Source organism: Indicator indicator, chromosome 3 (genome assembly GCF_027791375.1).
Source record: "Indicator indicator isolate 239-I01 chromosome 3, UM_Iind_1.1, whole genome shotgun sequence".
NCBI lineage: Eukaryota > Metazoa > Chordata > Aves > Piciformes > Indicatoridae > Indicator > Indicator indicator.
In genome coordinates this window covers 34,383,052-34,405,378 of record NC_072012.1, presented here as the reverse complement: position 1 = coordinate 34,405,378, position 22,327 = coordinate 34,383,052, and the positions used below count along the sequence as shown (strand labels likewise).

Sequence of the window (22,327 nt, the reverse complement as noted above, 5' to 3'; positions counted from 1 at the left end):
TTATATTAACTGTTTTTGCAAATACTTCAGGCAATCAAGCAAAGGACAGCAGAGTATTCGATATTGCATGTTAGAAGTCATCTCTGGGATGTAGGCCTAGGTGAAGGTAATGACAGAGTAGATCGTTTAGTTTCACTTGCAGTACCAGCATCAGCAATGCAGAAGGCTAAGGAAGCTCATGCAACGTTTCATCAAAATGCAAAAGGATTAGCCAAAGGCTTTAAAATATCATATGCTGATGCCAAGGCTATAGTCAAGGCCTGTCCGATTTGTAGTTTTCACAACAAAGGGCAAGGTCTTGGCCTAGGAGTTAATCCTCGAGGTCTGCAGGCTAATGAGATCTGGCAAATGGAAGGGTCCTGCAATGGTTATATTTGTAGGACGTGGGTATATGTGTGTTGATTCTGCTTCAGGACCTACATGGATACCAAGTCAGTGGATAAGACCTGCACCTGAGGAAGGAAGATCTGCGCGGCCACTGCCTGAAGACTACTAAAAGATGAAACTGAACTTAATGGTGTTTTGTTTAATAGTTTTTATTGTATTAGAGATAGGGTTTATAGGATCATGGGGAACTTTAGTCCCTCTCTTTTTAACAAAGACTAATGTGTGGGTTACGCTTGCTTAGCAAAATAACGCAACTAGTAGTGCACCTTCTAACTTTTTATTAGATGTTGATAGTGTTCGTCATGCTATGCTACAAAATAGAGCAGCAATAGATTTTTGCTTTTAGCGCAGGGACATGGCTATGAAGATTTTGATGGTATGTGTTGTGTGAATCTTTCTGATCAATCTGTATCTATCTATCGTAGTTTACAAAATTTAGAGGATGGATTTAAAAAAATCAAGAAGAATGATGGTCCTTGGGACTCATGGTTATCATCTTGGTTTGGATCTTGGTCAGGATGGTTGTTACCACTTTCTAAGGAAGGTTGTAGGTTGTTGTTAATAATTTTTATTGTATTAATATGTTTAAGAATTGTGTATCAATGTATGATGAAACTACTTGGTAAAATAACACGGAATTTTGTTGCCCTTAAAAACAACGGGGGAATTGTTGAGGAATGGTTGGCAAAGAAAGGACATGAAGGCCTTTACTGAAGAAGATATACAGTGCCTTAGGACAAGATGGGTTTAGCTGAATCATTGTGACTTGCAAACTTGCAGGGCTGCGGTGTCCTTGGGCAGAGGAGGGAAAAGCGGGAAAGTAACAGGCCTGAGAAAAACAGGATGTTGTGATTAAGCCGAATGGAATGTTTAACCTACAAGAGGTGGGGTTGACACCTATCTGTAAGCCAATCAGTAGTTGACTAGTAGGCATAATTAACTGTAAGCATATATAAGCGTGAGCTTGGAAATCAATAAACGGATTCTGCCGATCATATTGGTCTGTGTGCAGCCCCGTCTTGCGACAGTTTGTGTTGTGTTTGGCAGTACACTGGGTACTTCTCCAGACAGACTTCTGGTCCTACTTTTGTTCTAAAAAACATACATGGGCTGTCCTAGGAGTCATACCCAGAGTTATCTAGGAAAGTCCTGTCAGGGCCAAAAGGATGCTGAGAAATGCCAGCAATTAGGCAATATAAACAACTATAGGTCACTGAGCCAACCCTTGTGTTGACTCTATTATTTACTGATACAAACATAGCCTACACTGAACCACAGGGCACAACTCCAGTAGGAAATTACGCTCCAACAGTCATCTCCCTGACACTCTGGGATGAGATTAGTCAAATAATTGGAGAGATGCTTGTGAGGATTTTGGCCAGGGCCAACTATTACAGTCTCAGTCATCACCAGGCATAGCTCAGGAGAGTGGTTTGCAAGAAGCCATCTTGCTCTCCAGGACAGAATCACACAGAATCACAGAATGCCATGTTGGAAGGGATCCCAAGGATCATCTGGTTCAACCTTCCTAGGTGAAACTGTAGTTTAAATGAGATGGCCCAGCAGCCTGTTAAGCTGAGTCTTAAAACTATCCAATGTAGGGGAAGCCGCTACTTCTCTTTGGAGATTCTTCCAATGTCTTTGCACAGAGAGTGGTGCAAACACAGGCAATGGTTATTTCTGATCAGACATCCAAACTGCCTGAGAATGGTTCCAGCACACTGCATTTGCCACCACAGAGATGACCACAGAGCCTCCACAAAGGCTATATAAAATAATTTTTGCAAACTAGTGGGTCCAGAACTCCATAAATGTGAAATAAAATGTCATTTGCCAATGCAGAAGAAATGGAGGGGCCCCAGATGGGCTCTCCAGGAAGTGTCAGGTTTGTTTTTTTCAGTTTCTTCATGCTTAGCTGCATAACATCCAAATGCTCAAATGGGTCACAGTGTATTTGTAAGATTCTTCTGTTCTGCTGAAGCCCAAGATATGATATAGCATCTCTATTTCTCATTTCTGTAGGAATTCCCCTTTTACCTATTAAGTAGTCTCTTTTGAAATCCATTGAAGTATTAAGGGCCATAATGATCTACAGCTCACACTGCCTGAGAATCTGACATTGTATAATAGCTGTACCTCTATTAAAATCAATGGTGGCACTAAAGTTAGCATATCTATGCCAATTTACCTAAGATAACCCATATATAAATATATCAGCTAACTGAAAAATGAATGAGTGAATCTTTCAGTTACATCTTTAAGGCAATCAGTATTTAACTTTGTTATGCAGCTAAGATAACACTTTTAGACAGAAATAACTTTCCTCTGGGGGAAAAAAAAAGTTTTGCATTGTAAAGCACAAGTTCAAAAAATGCACAGCAATATATGTCACATTGGTAACAAGATGCAACAGTACATTTTAACTGGCAGTCATTTAGAAGCCTTGTCATCCAATAAGCAATTCATGGGCAATCCAAGGAATCAGCCACATAACCTAATAGGATTCAGGGAGCAATTGCTGCAACCAGAGGCCCTATGAAAGTAAAGAAAGTCATCTCTTGCTCACTAGCAATACAAAGTGGGTCATGCAATCTTTTTGTAGAACTACCCCATTCCTTTCATCAGGCCTGCCCTACCGCATTTTCATGTTCTCCTCCAAGGGCCAGCAGCTTGGTCACAGGGCTCTCTGGTGTGCCAATATCACTGACAGGAGGCATGTGTCCGTTTCTTAAAATGGAGGTCACTCCCACAGGCTGGATTGTGTGAGAGTGAGACAGGGAGAGCGTCTGGCTGGACAGCTTGGTGTCGAGGGTCAGGTACTGCTTCACTTGGTGCCTCTGGCTTTGTTGTATATGGTACCTAGACTGATTTTCCAAGTGCGTTTGTACCTGGAAAGGAATGGAAATAGCTGCTAGTTTTAAGTTACTGCTACCAGTATTTACCCAGATGTTCACTTAAAAACTTCAAAATATTCAGCTTTAACAAAACACAGATAGAATTATCATTAACCTTAAATCTAACTATTATTTTCTTTAGTTTTTCACCCTTACCCATTTCCTATATGTGTACTATTGACCCCTAACACAGCTGAATCAACCTGAGTAATTATCAAAGAAAAATAATATTAGAAAAGATAAACGTGATCTTCAGAAAACACAGAAGTTGCTACTTGTTTCTCTTCTCATTTAAGAGTGATCTCTATTGAAATCATTACAATCTAATCTACAAGCATGTATGTGCTCTAATATGAATATCACAGTATTTCCTCTTTTTTCACTTGAAAAAGTAAACAAATGTGTAAAGAAAAACATAGTCAAATCAACTTCAAGTAATATCAACAGCATCAGACATTCACTTATACCTAAATACACATTTGTCTCACCTTGTAATAAGTAGAGTCAGTTAAATGAAGCATTGTTGTACTTTTGAAAAAGAAATACAAAAACAACAAAAAAAAAACCAAACCCAAAACAAACAACAAAAACCAAACAACAAAACAAAACCCAAGTTATAATCCTGGGTAACTGTTCACTACTCTCAAACTGCACAGTCTTCTTGAGGAGAGATCACTTTTTGAGTTGGTAGGACTTTATAAACTCAGTGGTCATGCCAAAAGGACTAATTGGGTAAGACTTTGGGCCATCCTTTGATTACAGAGATTGACAGTTGCTACTTCAAACAGCTCTCATTTCAGATCAGTGTCACATTCCTGCAATTTAACTACCAGAGAACAAATGCATACACAAACCTTACTGTCATTTCAGCCCTGTGGCTTTCTCCCCTTCCTATGGCATGACTGGTCACAAATTTCTTGTAATAAATTTTTATCAAGCGGCCTCTGTGTAAACATGATTAGTCATTTGTTAAATAACAGCAAGACTTGCTTTGCAGTCTTTTTTTTCTCAAAAGAAAAAAAAAACATTCATTTAAACAATCTTCTTTTTAATTCCCCTGACTTACATAAGCAGAGATAAATAGCCTATAAAAGGAGCTTGCATTTAAATTAACTGTGGTTTTGTACAATATTGCAGTGCCTACTTTATTTTTAATCGTGTTATGGTAGCATGTCTAGAATTATTTTAATTATGTTTCTTTAATCTAATTTTCTAGGCATATAAAAAAGATTAAGCCATGCAGTAATGAATATAATATTAATTATCTTGATATAAGCCTTAAAGTTATTAAATAATATTCCATTAAAATATTATTTGATTAAAATCTTTAATAAACTGTTTACATTTTCCGCTGTTTTATGTTAGGAAGATATGCATCCCAGGCAAGGTTTTCAAAACTATGTGTGTACTTGGGATTTACTTAAATCATAATACTACTTGTCTTAACTGAGATCTTTGTTTTGCAAAGTGTATAATGCACTATTCCTTTAAGCTCTGATTTATCTTGTGTAAGGGTACATGTAAAACCACCCCAGATCATTCAGACTCTTGTGCATCTATTTACTCGTACAGTTTCAGACCTAAAGTTGGACACTGGAGCAGCTTCTTCTATTATAATGCAAACATGACATCTACTTCATGTCAGTTTAACCAGCATATTGATCTTAAGTGAAATGCCGTGTGGTGACAGAAAGAAAATATGTCCTGGCCAAAGCAGATGTTTCCTGTGTACCCTTGTTTCCTGCTGCTGTTTCAGAAGCATTTCATGTTTGTGCTGGACTCCAGGGTCACTGAATGAATCCAGACAAAGTGACCACTACCCAGAACCTCGCACTGCCTACACGGATGAGCATCTCTTTCCAGCTGTTCAGAGCACTGCCGTCAACAGCTTTGGAAACACAACTGCTTCATATGGCATAAATAGTGGAATTAATGCACAGGCTACAAACTCATTCTACTGCATTTCATCCCAACTACTTTTTTCTCTCAAATGAAGCTGATGATCACTCCATAATGAGCAACAAATTGTTGCCTTAGAAATTTTACAGTCTACCTGAAGCATGAAATCCAGAATATCACACATCTTCAAATTAAATGGGAAACATAAGAAATTTGCAGTGCCTGAAGTGTATGCTATCTCATTTTAAAATCCATTTTTAATAAGAAATTTTAATAAGGAAGTGGTTTCTGCCACAAGAAGATAGCTGAAAAGTCACTGGCCTTATTTTTTTTTTTTCTTTCTCTGGACTTCAGATTGCTATTTGCACACCAAAACCTCTGTGCAGCCCAATTTCCTTGTGAAACCACCACAGGTCAACCCCACCAGGCAAGGGGAAGATCTGTGAAAGACAATCAGCTAACTGCTGACTAAAAAATCAAGTTTCTCGGAAGTACTTATTTTTCATGATATTCTTTCAGTGCTCATATCCTGTCCACACTATCCTGAGCAAACAGGAAACCTTTACTGATGGGATTTGTTGCTACGGTTTTGCAAACCTCTCCATCTGCTTTACTGTGGCAGTTGGAGTCATTACACAAGAGAGCCACTGAGGTTAAAAACAGATTTATATCCTGATTTTCAAAAAGTACCTAAATTGGCAGTCCCTGATCATCTCTATATATCTAAGTCCTAGTACTCAATGTTAATAACAAGAAGTAAAGCACTTTTGAAAGTCAAACCATTATATAAAGACAAAGGAGACCTGGAATCCTATTTTCATAATCACACTGCTAGTGTATAATAAAGGGGGGAAACAGCTATGCTATGTTAAAAGAATACTAAAATTCTTTTAGAGTCAAGCTCTCAAAAAGTAGAAATGGATGTTAAAACTGCCCATTCAACATATGCACAATAGGAGCAGAAACTCAAAACTGAGTAATTTTATTAAAAAAAAATAAATTATAGTTCAGTGTCATGAGCATGACTGCTTTATTCTTCATGGGATTCTGGATCACTTCTATTAAACCAGTATCATTAACCTCAGTTTCAGTTTAGGTTCTGGTACTCAAAAAAAAAAAAAAAAAACACAACACCCAAACAATCAGAGTAGAAGCATTCTTATTTTGCTATATTATCCTAGAATAGCATTATCCAGCAGTGCTGGGAGACTAATTTTCTGATTCCTCATCTTCTGAGGAGTTCCTATTACCTGTGAGAAAATTTTGTCAGAGTTTATAGGAAATTTTAAGGTAAGGGTCTCTGAATCTTACCAGTCTGGGAATTCTTCCATATATAAAATTACTAAAGCTTCTTTGGACCAGGGACTCTACAATGCTGACGCTGACACACCCTTTACTGCCACAATAGTCTGAATTTGTTTAAAGCAGAACAGTTTTTAAAGAAGACCCTGAAATGGTTTTCAGAGTAGAACACCCAAGAAGCATGTGGCTCTGTGGAACCTAGATTCTTGCCTCTGACAAATTAAGCAGTGTTGATTTGATAAAGCTTCTAGCTCTCAGCAGACTGAATTCTATTAAATGCCTCTCTGTCTTCCTTTTCATTTTTGTGAAATGGATGACCTTGTTTGTTGACATGCCTGATTTCTGGGAATCTCCAGAAGAAATACGGACCCAGCAAACACCTCACAACCAAGATCCCGACTCAGAGAAGCCTCAAACAAGCCTCACACACAGCCCACAACTTAGTGTTGTCCTCTTGGCACATCTGCTCTAGCTCTCAGTATAGTCAGTAACCTGACCCTTTCTGCCAAGTGCTCCTGAAGTTATACAGGCTTTTGACTATTGTGTGTGAAAGGTGTAACAAGGTGACAGATTTGTCAGCTGAAGTGCTGGCCCTCTTCCCAGGCATTCTCCTGCAGTGGCTGTGGCCATGTACTTTAAATACTAACTATTTCAGATAGTTTGAGAGTGAAGTACAGCATCAAGTTCAACAGTAAATAGATTATCCACTTCTACCCAGGTACTGCTTCTTTCTGTTATCTGACTTTCTTAATCATAGTGAAATTAAAGACAATGCTGAACCAGAAACATCTAGCATGCAGGAAGCCAAGGGTATCCAGCCCAAACTCAAAAATTTATTCTACCAGGAAAAAAAAAGCTTTATTAGAAATGAACACTTTGAAATGGATGTTTTAACCCAGAAAATATTTCAACGCACATGCAACTGACTATCTATTTCTTTTTATACCTCACAATTCAGTTCTGCAAAGCGCATAACAGCCTTTCAGAATTACAGATGCATATTCAAACTTCTTCAGTTGGTTTTTCTAATTTGAGCACACATTATCATGTTGTAAAACTGAAGTAGAGTTGTGTAACTGTTTTTCCCACATTCATGCTAATTTTACTTTCATTTCTAATATATTGCACAGTGGTATAACTAGATCTTCAGTACTTTATTTGCATAAACTGTTTTACTTCCACATTTGCTGATGAGAATTTTTTTTTCCATTAGTAAAAAAATACCTAGCAAGTTAAAAGTAAGAAAGAGGGCATGTTTAGTGGACCTAAAGGAGGCGTAAGCAGTCTTGAGGAGAAGGATTGGGGGTGGCAGTTGACTAAAACTCAACATGAGCCAGCATTATGCTTTTGCAGCTCAGAAAGCCAACCATGTCCTGGGCTGCATCAAAAGAAGTGTGACCAGCAGGATAAGTGAAGTCATTCTCCAACTCTACTCTGCTTTCATAAGACCTCACCTGGAGTACTGCATCCAGTTCTGGTGCTCCCAGCAGAACAGGGACATTGAACTGCTGGAGCAGGTCCGGAGGAGGGCCAGGAAGATGATCAGAGGGCTGAAGTGTCTCCCCTGTGGGGACAGGCTGAGAGAGTTGAGGCTGTTTAGCCTGGAGAAAAGAAGGCTCCAGGGAGACCTTATAGTGGCCTTCCACTACCTGAAGGTGGCCTACTGGAAAGCCAGGAAGGGATTTTTTACAGGGGCTTGTAGTGATAGGACAAGAGGGAATGGATTAAAGCTTGAGGAGGGCAGTTTGAACCTGTTGTTCCTTGTCTTATTTCTGTGCACCACCAAAAAGAGCCTGGCGCCCTCCACTTGACACCCACCCCTCAGATATTTATTTATATTGATCAGATCCCCTCTCAGTCTTCTCTTCTCAAGACTAAACAGCCCCAAGGATCTCAGTCTCTCTTCATAGGGGAGGTGCTCAAGTCCTCTAATCATCCTCATGGCTCTCTGTTGGATTCTCTCTAGCAGTTCTCTGCCTCTCTTGAACTGGGGAGCCCAAAACTGGATGCAGTATTCCAGGTGTGGTCTCACCAGGGAGGAGTAGAGAAGTAGAACTTCCCTGGACCTGCTGGACACACTTTTCTTGATGCATCCCAGGACACCATTGGCTCTCATTGGCTGGATGAGGCCTTGAGCAACCTGGTCTAGTGGAGGGTGTCCCTAACTATGAGGGAGGGGTTAGAACTAGATGGTTTTTTGGGTTCCTTCCAACCCAAACCATTCTATGAATCTATGAACACTGTCAATGACATCCAGTTAATAGCAGGCCTACATCTTCTATTGGTATTCCAGTAAGGGCAAATAGGTGATACATGTACTCCCAGGCTGCTTAGTTCAACACCAGTCCTGGGAGAAATAATAGGAAAACTGAAAAGAGATTCAATTAATAAATTATTAAAAGATAGGAATATAATTAATGCTAGTCAACATAGTTCTGTGCAAAATAAGCCTTGTCAAACAAATCTACTTCTGCTCTTTGATGAGATTTCAAGTTAGATTGTCAAAGGTAACGATGTAGGTATAATATACTTCAACTTTTGTGTGCCTTTTGACTTAGTATCATTCAATATTCTAATTAAAAATATAGCACTACACAATATCAATAAAGCATGTTTTAACTGGATTAAGAATTTGCTAACGAACATGCATAAGAAAGTAATCAGCAAAGGCTTAGTATCAGAAAGAGAGGCTCTTCAGTCTTGTACTACTCAGTAATTCCATCAGTGGAATTGGGACTAAGTAAAAAGATAAAGTGCGTCTAGAGTAGATACCCTATTAAAATAAAATGTTCCCTGTCAGGCAGGTACGTATCTACATATGCTTGAGGAAGAAATACAGGATGCAGCAATGGAGAAAACTGAATGGAGAAAACCCTGGAAGCAACAAGTCTGTAAAGAATTTGGGGTCATAATAAACCAGAAGCTCAGCAGGAGTGTTCAGGTGATGCTATTGCAAGAAAGGCAAAATGGCATAAAGGAAGTACTAAAGAAGAGCCTGGCTTTACTCTGCTTTTATTTATAGCTTATGAGAGATCAATAATGGAATCCTAAAATATTTCTCCCTAAAACCTTTTAAAACAGTGTTCTAAAGTTTGAAAGGATGTAGAAAATAACTATGGAAGTAATTGAAGACCAAGAAAATGGTGTTTCGAAAAAAAGTTTAAAGAAACTCAGTTATGTTCTTGTTATCAAATTGAAATTTGTGGGAGCTGCTGAACGTGACAGTCTTTCAGCTATCACAGAGTATGGCAAGAACCACTAACCACAAGCTGTGTGAATAAACAGTGAAATACTCAAACGGAAATGCTCTAACTGATGTTTTCTTCAAACTAAGGGTGACTTTCAGGAAGAGATGCACTAGTCAAACCCAAAATGTACCTTTATCAAACATCCCTGGACGCAAAGCTGAGAACTAAGATAATAATGGAATGTAACACAAAAGCCTGTGAGTTTAGAGGAATTAGAATAATTGGTCTGATAACCCTTTATGTGTTTAACCTTTATGGATTTTTGCAACTGAAAACTGGCTATTATATTAGAAACTTTGATGAAAATTCACTCTGAATTTAATAAATGTTTAAATCTTTGCTACAAGATAATATTGTTTGAATATGGTCATAGTATACTGGACTGAACTTGGTAGACTTCATTAGAGTTTGCCATTTATACTGGATGATAATTTGTTACAGCTTTTGAGGTAAAATTCCTCACCCTGATGGGATCACATAATTTATCATTAGTCCTGAACACAACATCTCTCTGAAAGTGAGTTATAGCCTTCATGTTCTTTTCAACCACTGTACTAGAAAATAAGCATCTAATTATGAACTTGTAAATTATTAAAATGTTCTGTAAGTACTCCAAAAGTCTAATTCCATTTTAAGATAAGAAACACAGTCACAACACAGACAAATTTAGCTCAATTTCTGAGGACTTTCAGATGGATTTTAAGGGTAAGGGAAAAAAAGGATTTTTAGTGATGAAATAATCTTTCTTAGCTTCTACTACAAATGAAGATCAGCTGTTTGTTTGTCCTGCTTTTTCTATTAAACTTTTGAAGAAAAGCATATTTGTGAAATTCTTTCATAATAAAAAGATATTTCAATTTAACTTAACAGTTATGCACTTCAATTTTGTCTTAAAAACTTTCACCAAATAATGTAGCTGTTCACTTTAATGTTTAGTTTATAAAAGCATGTGTGATTATGTCAATTAATTACTTAAGCTAAACACAGTAATTAATTTTAAAATATTAATATTTTTCTTGTTGGAACTTTGATCTGACTAGATGAGACCTCCTCCATTAATATGCATGAAGAAAGAATATAAAGCAAAAGACATCCAGTCTGGCAACTCACAGCTGTATTTAGCTGATGCCTTACAGTAACTTTCAAGTTAAGAAAAAAATGTCATGTGACTCTAATGCACTATTTTTCATCTTATTTAACCTTTGACACCATATTCATCAGGAACTTGTGAATGTTCTTTCAAGGGTGAAGAGATTGAAGAAGAACCATTATGCAGTTCTTTGACAAAGGCCATGTCTTCAACAATGCTTCTGTATTTTGGTATCTCAATGTCTAAATATAGACTGTAATTATAAATGCGGGATAGGAAGGGAGCAAACGGAAATTTTCCATCATACTGCCAAGCATTTTGAAAAGCAAGAGGAATGTGGGAGCAGAAAAACTGCTGAACAAACTTTGCTGGGCAAAGAAACTTTCTCTGCACAGCATAGGCAACAGGGCATCATTTCTCTTGGGGAGAGGAAGGCAGCAGAGCTCTCAGGGTTGTACCTGTTAGAGGGCATCTATTACAGCTAGCCATTTTCTGTCAAATTCCCACACACACACAGGCATTTTGATAGCATTTCCCCACTGCAGTATTCTCTAGCACTCACTGAGCATTGATGGAACTCAGTCCTCTCAGGTATTCCTCTGTGTTAACCTTATGCAATCAGCAATGAGTTGAGGGAAGCCAACTACCTGCACTGAGCAGCTACAGAGACATTGCTATCAAAGCAAGCACTTCTATTTGCACTGGTATACCAGAGACACTCTTGTCTTCTTAATTGAACTCCTGCAGTTAAGATACACACAGCTCTGATGGCTCCTTATCCATCATCAGCTTGACTTCTGAAGGACGGATACATAAGGTCTTAAGGCCAACTTGTCATGTTTTAAAATAACAATGAGACTCAGTGACTTTGTGGTCTTCACTGGCAGAAAAGACTCAAGTTTTTAACATTGCACTACAAAAACAGCCTATAAAGTTAAGCAAAGCAAACTACAGGAAGTATTTTTACAAAACTATCCCTTTGATTCAGGTTAGAATTTAAGATGAAAATCTAAACTGTGAATAAATCCAACCACTACACTTAATAGGCCACACAACCATAACAATGGACCACAATCAAACTATGGAACGTCGGCAAATATCTTTACTTTGACTCTGCCAAGTGACCCTGTTCATGCTCTCATTGATTCATGAGATCTGTGAATATAATAAATCTTTACTGTTCCAGTTTCTCTTTATTGTTGGTGTTATTATAGGACAGTAAATGCAACTCCTGCATTTGAAGAATGGAAAGAAACTTCCTGTATGGGTAGCTACGTTTAAAGAGAGAGGTTCTGATACCTTTACTCAACTACTTGTCTCTGTCTCCAGAAGTTGTTCAAATTAGGTCGGCTAATAAGATGCCACTAAACTGAGAAGAGAGCATCACCCACATTTTCAAGGAAAACCAGTTTTGAATATGGAAAGTACAACCTACAGTCATCTGGGTTTTAGTTAATAGTCATCTGCTAATGAACTTCCAACAGTGCAATTTGTTCAGCCCTTATAGAAAAGAAACAATATTTAAAGTTCTTCTTTGTCAGCTGCAAGGACTAGCACAGATCCATAAAAATTACAGTAATAGCAGTATAGGAAATCTGTAACTAGAATGATGCATTTTATTCAGACCTTCAAGGTTTTCTGACAGTGTATATCAAAAATATACAGTTCATGCAACATAGGTTGATACAAGGATCAGGGATAATGAAAATGCTTGCAGATACTGAAGTTTACATTTGAATGTAAATATTTTTTACTTTTTTTTTTACTATTTGACTTCAGATGAAAGCACTCAGAAAAGACATAATATGACTGCATTATGACGATCCATATCATCTATTTTGTTTTCTATATGTAAGGTTCGGAATACAGGTCTAAAGAAAGCCACTAGGTATATGTACTACCTCTATGTTAATGAGAAAGTCAGGTGTCTGAATTTCAAAATTAATGGATCAAAAGAGGAAAAATTACTGGTGTGATGGCTAGTTCAGCAAATCCCTGAGTAATTTCAAAATAACCCAATTTGTAATATCCTATCTGTTCAATTACAGACAGCAAGAAAATCCTAGAAGCTAGATCAAAAAAAGTGTATTTCCTTGGTATGGAAGGATATGAACATCAAGTGTATTGTGGAGGGGAGGGGGGAAATGAGAGGAGAAAATAGTACTTTGGCATTTTGATATATAATTTTACATATATTGGTATTTCTGAGGGAGGGGTATGTCTTTTGTCCTTGCTTCTTAATTCCATTGGACAAGTAGTTTGCACACAACTTAGAAAATTTAGAATGCACTTTCCAATAACTTTGTCATCTTAAGAAGATAAAAACTGAGCATAGTAAGTCTACCTCTGATGTGCTCTTCTTCAAAAATTGTAAAGTTTAAAGGGTTTAGTGATTTTTGGATAAAACCACTGGTGTTTTGGTTTTTTTTTTTCCTTATGTTTCTAATCTGAAAGATTCATGACTGTATGCCAAGGACTTCCTCAAAAAGAAGTGAAACCCATTGTTTGAAAAGCATGATCAGTTTGTCAAAGGTGGTAACAATTTCACCACCAGATGACAGCACTGCTTATTACTAACCCCTTTTATGGCACACAAAGGATAGTTTTATGATTTAAAAAAAAAAAAAAGTAACAAAAAATATTTCATATCAGTTTTTCAGAACATTTTTAAAAAAAAAAAAAACTACCTGGTCCATTTTGTGTTCAAATATGTTTTGTGGCTGTAAGTGGGAATAAGTCTGACCATATTCAGGATGCTGTTGGCATGCTGTTCATGGCACTAGTAAACATTAGTATTTGAACACCATCTACAAATCAGTACATTCTTTCAGCAATACACTTCCACTTATGCTATGAGTAGTATGTTATGAGTACTGCACTGAATTTGCAATGCAGTAATTATGTGGTCCTTGAATGTTTTAATAATTTCATAGGATTTATGTTTGCAAGTATTCTAACAAAAGTTAGCGGAAAAAATACATACTATTACCAGAAATTATAATGAATATAAATTTTTTACTTTAAATTGTGTAATTTAGTTTGAGGAGCCTTTTTCTGGGGAGTAGCATTGTATGTTTGAGTCTGAAAAGATGCTTTTCAGACTGACAGTGAGGAATATCTGCTAAAGAGTAGAAGGGAAGCCAAGAAATCATTCAGAGAACAATTACAGAGTTCAAGGCTCCAAACACTCATCTTTTGATGTACTCCACTGTTGAGTAGAAATCTCATTAAAGTATCATAATTAGTATTTTCAGTACTGAAAAGAGTAAGCAGTCTTGCTTTTTGATGTGTATTTAAAACAACGTTAGTTCTCAAAATATTCCATTCAGTAGTAACTCAGTGGGGGAGGAAAAAACATAGCATAATTGATAATTTACAAAAGATCAAAAATAATTCCTTTTATAATGACTTTAATTCTAAAATACGACTTTGAAAACCTTCAGAATAAGAACTGCCATAAAATCACTGTAAATAGAACCAAAAGAAAAACTAGCAGAAACAAGTACATGTCCTTCAGTGACGGAGCTGCACTTTACAGCATTTCAATTTCTGTTAAGGTATGACAAACATTTGTGCACTTAGTAGAGACAAATGGAATAGGAGCTGGAGGAGTGATATTAGAGTAAGCTCAAATGTGGCTAAAACTACCACATCAAACTACTCAACAGTTTTCAGCCAATACCCACTAAATAAAAGCATGTTAATTAACAAAAGATGATTGATTTTACTGGGATTAATCAAGAGAAACTCCCACTTAGTTTAAATGAGACTTCTGTGTGAATATGGAATTAAAGATTATTACTGGTAAGTCATTATTAAGAGCATTAATTATAAACTGTATTGCACAGAACAAGTCTTTCAAAAGCAGAGGACCTAATGTGGAAAGGAATGTGTACGTTAAAAATAAGTCAAGTTAGAATTGCCTAGAAAAATACATGTCACAGCTACGTATTTTTGTAAAAATATGTTTTTTAGTTGAAAGTAAGAATAATTAATAATGATAATAGTATTTTAAAGAGAATTCTCTGTGTTGCCACAGAACTTTCAGCAGGAAAACACGTCACAGTGTTTGTACTGCAACAAGGTGTGCTGTGAATGTTAACACTAAGATTTAGCAAGTGTGTTTATGAGTATTAACAAAGTTATTTAATTATCAACTGAGTTAATTAGCATTTAGCAGCATAATTAGTAGGCCATGTTATTGAAAGAAGGCAAAAGGTCTTCTCTTAGGTCCGCCTTAAGAAGATGGAAGTTAAAACTGTGACTCTGCCACAGAGAGCAAGTATTGATTTTCATCATACAGGTAAAGTGCAGAAGTATTAGTTTGCCAGCATGGTTACCTACCAGCAGTGGCTGGGTTTCTATCAGCTTTATCACTTCTACAAAATAGCATTGCCCCTGAGCCCAGGTACCTGAACGCAGCTGGCAAACAAGACTAGCACAGGTCTGGCCATGAATAATGTATGTTGCTGTTTGTTCATTGTTGTATCCAGTTAGTTCATGGGGGAGAAAGAAGAAGTGGTTACTAAGGATATTTCCTTAGCTCTAGATGGAATTTTCCTTAAAACAGAAGAAATGATACAACACTTTTAAGGAAAGAAGCTTCCTATCTGTGTCTTAAATGCATTTTTAACTGAAGAATAGACGCTGAAAAAATCAATAACATAGCATTATGGTCACATTAACATTTCCTTCAATATTCACTCTGTCATTACTTTTGCTATTCAAAAGTCCACAAAGCTTAAAGACAGGCAGAGCTCTTTCTATAACAGACTATTATTATTATTATTATATAGAATGAGCTAATTATCTTTAACATCAAACCCAGTTCACAGTCACAATTTATTCAGCACTGTTCCAAAACAGTTTAACAACACAATTTACCAAGTAAATCTTGGGCTCATCACCTTTTCCTTAGCTGTATGCAAAGTGGATATGTAAGATATTTTCATTTTTATAACACCCTTATTTTTCTTTTTCAACTCCAGATTTTATCCTTATTTGGCCTTCAGGACCATCCCACCAAATTAATAGATGCTCAAATGCTTGCCAGAGTAAGGAAGGATTTCTTACCAAAAATTTGACAGAAAGGACAGCATAGGGCAGTGTGGCCAGACTGTAGCTGTACAGGCTTGTCTCTGAGCTGTTTGTTTGCCTTGTCCCTCATCCTTTGACCACACCTGCATGAGTGCACAGCTCACTCTAGTCAGAATGGTTTCTATAATGGGCAAGGGTATCCTTCCCTAAAGATTACAAAATCCCAAGACATAAATGCAGAATATGCTGCTGTTTCTCCCCACTGCTGGATTTCCAGCAGAAGAATTTAGTTCAATACATTAATCCATGAGTCTCCAGCCCAGTTAAACCTACATTTTCAGCTCCTAAACCAAGATTTTCAAGTTGACTAGTAAAGTTTCATTTTCACTTTCAAGGGTACACTTTACATTGTTATAGTTTGCCTCTTTTCAAAAACATTTATAGTGCATTGATGTTTACATTTGACAAGATAAGTGAAAAGGTCCTTTTCCTTGATGTCATCGACCCCGTTTTCCCCTGCACAAAGGTGTCTACAAATCTTGAACGAGAAACTAAGTATAACAGTATCAGCAGAGAATATTCAAGTCAGCTGAGATTTGCAGATGGCATTATTATTATTATTATTCCCTATATACTAGAATGCTTTATGGCAATACTTGGAGCAAAGGGAAGAACAGGAAGTGCTGACTCAGGACGAATAAGCACAAAACAAGAACTGGGTTTAATATGATTGTGAAAGAGGATAGCACTATGACCAAGAAAAAATTAGAAAAGCTAGACCAACTGGCTAGATTAGGCTGACAATGTAAGTAGAAAAATTTAGGGCTTGATAAAAGCTGTCAGAAAACTGAATGATTGAAAGAATAATAACTTCAGTTTCTACTTAGAAGATATTTTGAGTATCCCTGTATTCCTAGAGAGAATACTTGAAAGCATAAATAGTGCCCTTCACAAATAAAATAGCAAGAATAAAACTGTGAAAGTGTGATGGTGTCAAATCTAAAACTGGCCCTATCAATGAGCAGCACAGAGCAGTGCTTCCATAATGAACATAAAGGATTGGAAGTCCTTGTTTTACATGAGAAAATGTCCTCGGTGGTTATGGAGAATAAACATTCAGCTTTTAAACAAAACACAGAAATATAACATGATCAACATAAAAACAGGCTCGGGTGTAGAAAATCCTGGTTAGCTCACTTTCTGTATTTGAACAGAGCAAAGGGTCCATGGTGTTACACCTGCAGCTGAAGACACCACAGGAGTACCGAAAGCCCTTTGCCAGGGTGGGCTGGAGATCATACAAAAGACTAGCAGCAAAACAAGAAACACTCTTAATCCCAACCAGGCGTTTGATCAGTTGTTTTGTTGCTAGGGTTTTCTTCAAGTTGGTGAAATGTGAACAAGACAGAAAATAGGCTAGCAAATAATTTAAAACTTCTGTGGCTTCATTAAAGCAAATCATAGTCTGTCCTCCCTCACAGACAAGATGACAGCACCAGTAGTACAGTTTCACTTTTTAGAAGATGTACATAGAAACTCATTTAAAATAGATTTTACATCAAAGTGTATAAGGATACAATGTGCAAAAACTGGCACTGATGGGAGGAAAAGGTGTCTCATGGAAGAGCAGTCCTGGGTGACAGCTAATTTTGTTACTGGCCATACTGCAGATAATGAGAAGTGAGGGACATGGGGATTTTTTTGGCTGAGGATTCAGAAAACTCCACAGCAAACATTTCTTCTCCCAGTTCCAGTACACAATCTGAATTTGTACCAGGTGTTCAGTAGTCTAAGCATTTAAACTTCAACAATATGAAGTCTTTCTTTCAAGAGAGATGAACATGGCTATTAGTTTCTTTTAAGATTTTGACCTACCTTTACAGCCCACCATCTGGGAGGCCTGATACAAGGCACTCTGGGAATCCATTTATGTGACAGATATAGAATAAAATATTTTCACAGAAACAAGACAAGTTAAAATGAATCAGTACCAGTGATTGTTGTACAGCAAAATTCTAAATCCTTTTACAATAGGCTTCAGATCTGGACACAGTCTCTGAAGGAAATGCGTGGAGTAAGAAAAAGAGAAAGGCTGGTAAGAAGGTGAAAACAGAGGATTACAGCAAGAAGTGTCCTGCACAGCTGTAGGAGGGAGGAGACTACATATAAACCTTCATACATACATATCATTCACACTCTGAATAATGGCATCAATTCCAGATTCTGTTTTACAACTGTACAGTAATATCAACCAGTTTTAAAACAGAGTATATAGAGTATTGCAGATTATAAAAATAAAAGAGACTTTCAAGATTGTGACCTTCTCTACTAGTAAGCAATGAAAGTTGAAGGCCACATCTCCATCCTTCCAAGTTCAAACTCAACAGCTTTAACAAGACAGGGAAGACAGAAGGGGCACACAAAAGCAGTAGTTGAGCTGAGACAGAATGAAGAAATAAATATATTTAACAAATATTCTCAAGAATCCCTTGGTTCTTTCCATTTTTCTGTTTCTCTAGCTCATTTTGTGGTTGCAGTTTTTTACTCCAAAATCAAATAGTTTGCATTTATCCAAGTTACTTCCAGTTCCCAAATTTCCTATTAGCTAGTTAGGAGATTACTTTGTCTCTACTGACTTCCATCTCATTGGGGTTGGGCTGGGGGAGTGAGAGTGAAGGAATTGTCTGGTTTTGTTTAATCACTCTTTATTGCTACAAGTACGTCTTTAACCTTGCTAATCCCTTTCTAGGCCCCAACCTTGCAGCTACCTACTTTATTGCCATTTCATCCTATCAAGGGCTTTCACTGATTTCAGGGGAATGTTCACATGAACGATTGTTTGTAGGACTGGAGCTTTAAGCAGTACTTGTCAAGGGTATCCTGCAAACTCTTAAGAAGGGTACCATTCTAGTTGTGCAACAAAGTCATATTTTATGCCTATTTACATTACAGAGAATTCATCATAAAAAACTTCTAAAAGCGTTTTCAATTTTCAGTTTATAGCTATAAGGTATTATATGATCTCACCTGCACTTCGAAACATTAATAACTTTAGCCAAATGAAACATACGTCTTGGAAGAAGCAGGATGACAAGCTGGCATTTCTTGGCTTAAGGTAACATTCTTTAATCACCAGACCAAGCTGTGGCTCAGCTACACTGGACTCTTCCTGAATGCAGCAAAACAATCATGCCATTCATAGGAAAATCACTCTTTCCAAAACACTTGCCAGTAATTTAAATTACAGTGGATTGGCTTTCAAGAGCCCTGTGTATTCAGTCCCTGCCCTTGCTGTGTGCTCCTTACATAGTCTTGAGCAAAACAGTTCATCTATTTTCCTTAATAAACATGAATAATAGTATTTTTCACTACTGTAATTTTTTTTTTTATTTAAAAAAAAAATCTTTAGAGTAAGGATTATTTCAGACCCGTTGGGACAATGGCACCTTCTCTTCACTGGGACCCTTACTTGAAACATTTCTACTTCTACTACTGCTGTTACTACTACTATCCCCTTACTAATTCCCAATAAAAAACAGAGCAATCAATTTTATTTTTAAAGATAAGAGATGTGGCTTTGAAGCTAAATACAAACATTTAGTCTTTTGTCTTGTATGAGAACTAATTAATCCATGTTAGAGACTGATAGTTTATGGACAAGCACAGGCATGCAAGTATTTCCCTACCAGTATAAGATTTATTCTCCCAGATTTCCTATAAATGCCTATTAAATAAATTGTTGCATCACAAGAAAATTCACTGCAGCCTAATGTGATTTTTTTTTTTACCAGCTAAGTATGTTTGCTTTAATAAGTTTGCCCATGTGGGTTAATTTTTAATCTATAAGGGTTTGACAAGAGTAGATAGAACTCTGGATATACTTTCTCATTTTGTCTTTTTATTGATAGAACGTGATGTTTCTATTCTTAACTAGAAATGTCTTGCCTGCTCATGTTAATGCAAAACAGATTTTTTGGAAGAGAAGAAAAAAAAGAGGTACTGTAACATCAGAAAGAAACATCAAAGGACTAGTGGCAACATCTTAGGGCTTTTATCAAAGTAGTGAGGGAATGCATTAAAGCAACAATATATGTAACTTACAAATGATAGGGCTATCAAATTCAACAGTGTGTCTGATGAACATAGAGTACACATTCTACATGCATTCTTTGTTTTAAAAGAAAGGCTTGAACAGTGGTTTTGCTTTCAAAACCATGTGAGAATCATAAATTTTAAAAATGCACACTCGGGTCTTTAGATTCTGTCAATCATTATAGCTGCAGTGGAGTCCAAGTCATCCAAGCCCTCAGACATCTGACGGAAAATTATATTTTTACATTTTTTTAAGTCGGTGTCTTCAACACATACACACAAAAATACCTTGAGCTTTCTATTTCTCTCCATTTTTGCACGGTACTGAGATCTGTCCTAATGAATACATGTAGATAGTTCTAGTAGCTCAGAACAAGTCTGATGTGAAATGGCGGAGTGTGCCTACAAAATATCTTTCTGTCAATCCTGCTTTCTAAATGCATTTTGGAAATTTCAAAGTTGGCCTCAGTTACCAGGAAAATGTAGTTCATTGTTTACTGCTTATCCCTGAAACTTGCATTTAAAAATCTTTGTTTACACGAGAGCCACCATTATGCAAAAAACTCCAGAATTGACTGTATTATACACAGACTCACCTTGAAACTAATCACTATGTGGAACACAGCTGCCTATTCTGTTTAAATTTATGCCTGCCACACAAAAATAATACAGATTATGAATCTACCCTAGAAAGATGCATGGTCCTCTCACGATCCTTACAGTAGTAGAGTTTCAGCTAATCCCAGATTCAGACTTTGCAACTTGTGGTCACAGGAAGTACATTGGCTGCTCTTAATATTTCACTGCTGCTCACTGCCATTAATATGTAAGAAGGCTGCATATGTTGGAAGATAATAACCATTCACCAGTTTTACAGCTAAAATAACTGGGAGTTCATATAAAGCTAGTTCAGACTGAGCTGGCATTAACACCTAGTTCTGTGATACGTGTGTGTGCATACACATAAATATTTTTAATAGCCTAGTCTCAGTCACAGAGAATTTAGAAGTGGGTCTGCCCCCCTGTCAGCAAGACAACACACAGGGAGGTGTGGGAACAATTAATTTCCATAATAAGAGATCCAGCTACTTGGTTCATGGGGATAATGCATGTAAAAAAACTATTTTGGGCCCAGTTCTTGCAAATTATTCCAGCTGGATTATTGTTACAGCAGTTACATTTTCTGGAACCATTTTACTCTGGTCAAGAAGGACAAGCAAGATAGAACAAATGATCAGCATCACCATGCTCCTTCTGCATGTCTGCTTTACCTCCTAGTGATATGCCATGAGTGTGTTGCTCTGTGTAGGGTGATGTAGGGATGCTAAGCAGCTGCTTTCTATTGATTTGCAGCTCTTACAACATGTTCTGTGGATCTGCAAGCTGTAAATTCACAGGCAGCTGCTAATCCATGTGGAGGTGAAAAGCAATGGATAAAAATTAGTGTAGAGGCTTGGAAATAATGAACAGAATCACAAACCTCAACTGCTGGAGTTTTATTACAAAGCTTAGGAAAAAAAATAAATCCAATGGTTCATCTTTACTGTGCCATTTTTATTTGCATTTATTTGCTTTTCAGTATGGGATGTGACAAAGTTAGAGTATTTGTGAGGCTAGCAGTAATGCCTGTATGGCCAGAGAGCAGAAGACTCCCTTGGGGCAGGAGGCTAAAATTCAGAAAGCAGTTATTATTCTTGAAAGCATAACTCTGAAGCTCATGGGAATACCAGGACATTTGCTTCTGTGCATCAGGTCCCTAGACTGATTAATGCCCACTACAGTGGAGATTTATGGAACTTTTTTTCTAACAGCTCTTCTGTGAGCCCAATACAAGATCACTTCCTAATTCTTTTCCTAATTCTCTCACCACAAGCTCTTCACCCTTTTATACTACAAAATGTCAGCAGAGCAAAGCCGTCTAGTAAACCTTGTTATTATTTATTTATTGTATTATAGCAACACAAGGAAATAGAGCACAGACAAGGAACGAAATGGGGTTCCACCCCCTCATCACCACTTACATCTACTTCCTGCCATCTTGGCATCCCCACATTGCAGATTGCTCAGGAGGCACAATCCAATAATACTTAGAACCACCAGCTTTTTACAGTGTGGTAATCTATAAAACCTGCCCAAGCTGTAAGCTGTTTCCTGATTTTTGCACATGACTGGAAATTTTAAAGCTCCTGAAATGTAACTCTAATTTTTAAATAAACTTAAATTCTTGTTTCTGTAATATTGGTAAGAATCCAATATATAAAAACTTCTTTGTTAAAACTGAGGAAGCCAAAAGAGCAGAGAAATTTGACAAACATCCACTTATGCCAATCCATTGGACACCTTCATTAGGATCTAACAGATTTATGAAAGAAGTAATA

General features: G+C 37.1%; 1 protein-coding gene across 1 annotated transcript in view; it reads right to left on the bottom strand.

Annotated features, from left to right (window-relative positions):
* TFEC (transcription factor EC) overlaps positions 1-22,327 on the bottom strand; it is a 101,003-nt gene that overhangs the window by 34,788 nt on the left and 43,888 nt on the right. Inside the window, exon 2 of the mRNA XM_054399379.1 lies at positions 3,024-3,275. Within this exon, the coding sequence (XP_054255354.1) occupies positions 3,024-3,275 (252 nt within the window). The remainder of the gene's footprint in view (positions 1-3,023; positions 3,276-22,327) is intronic.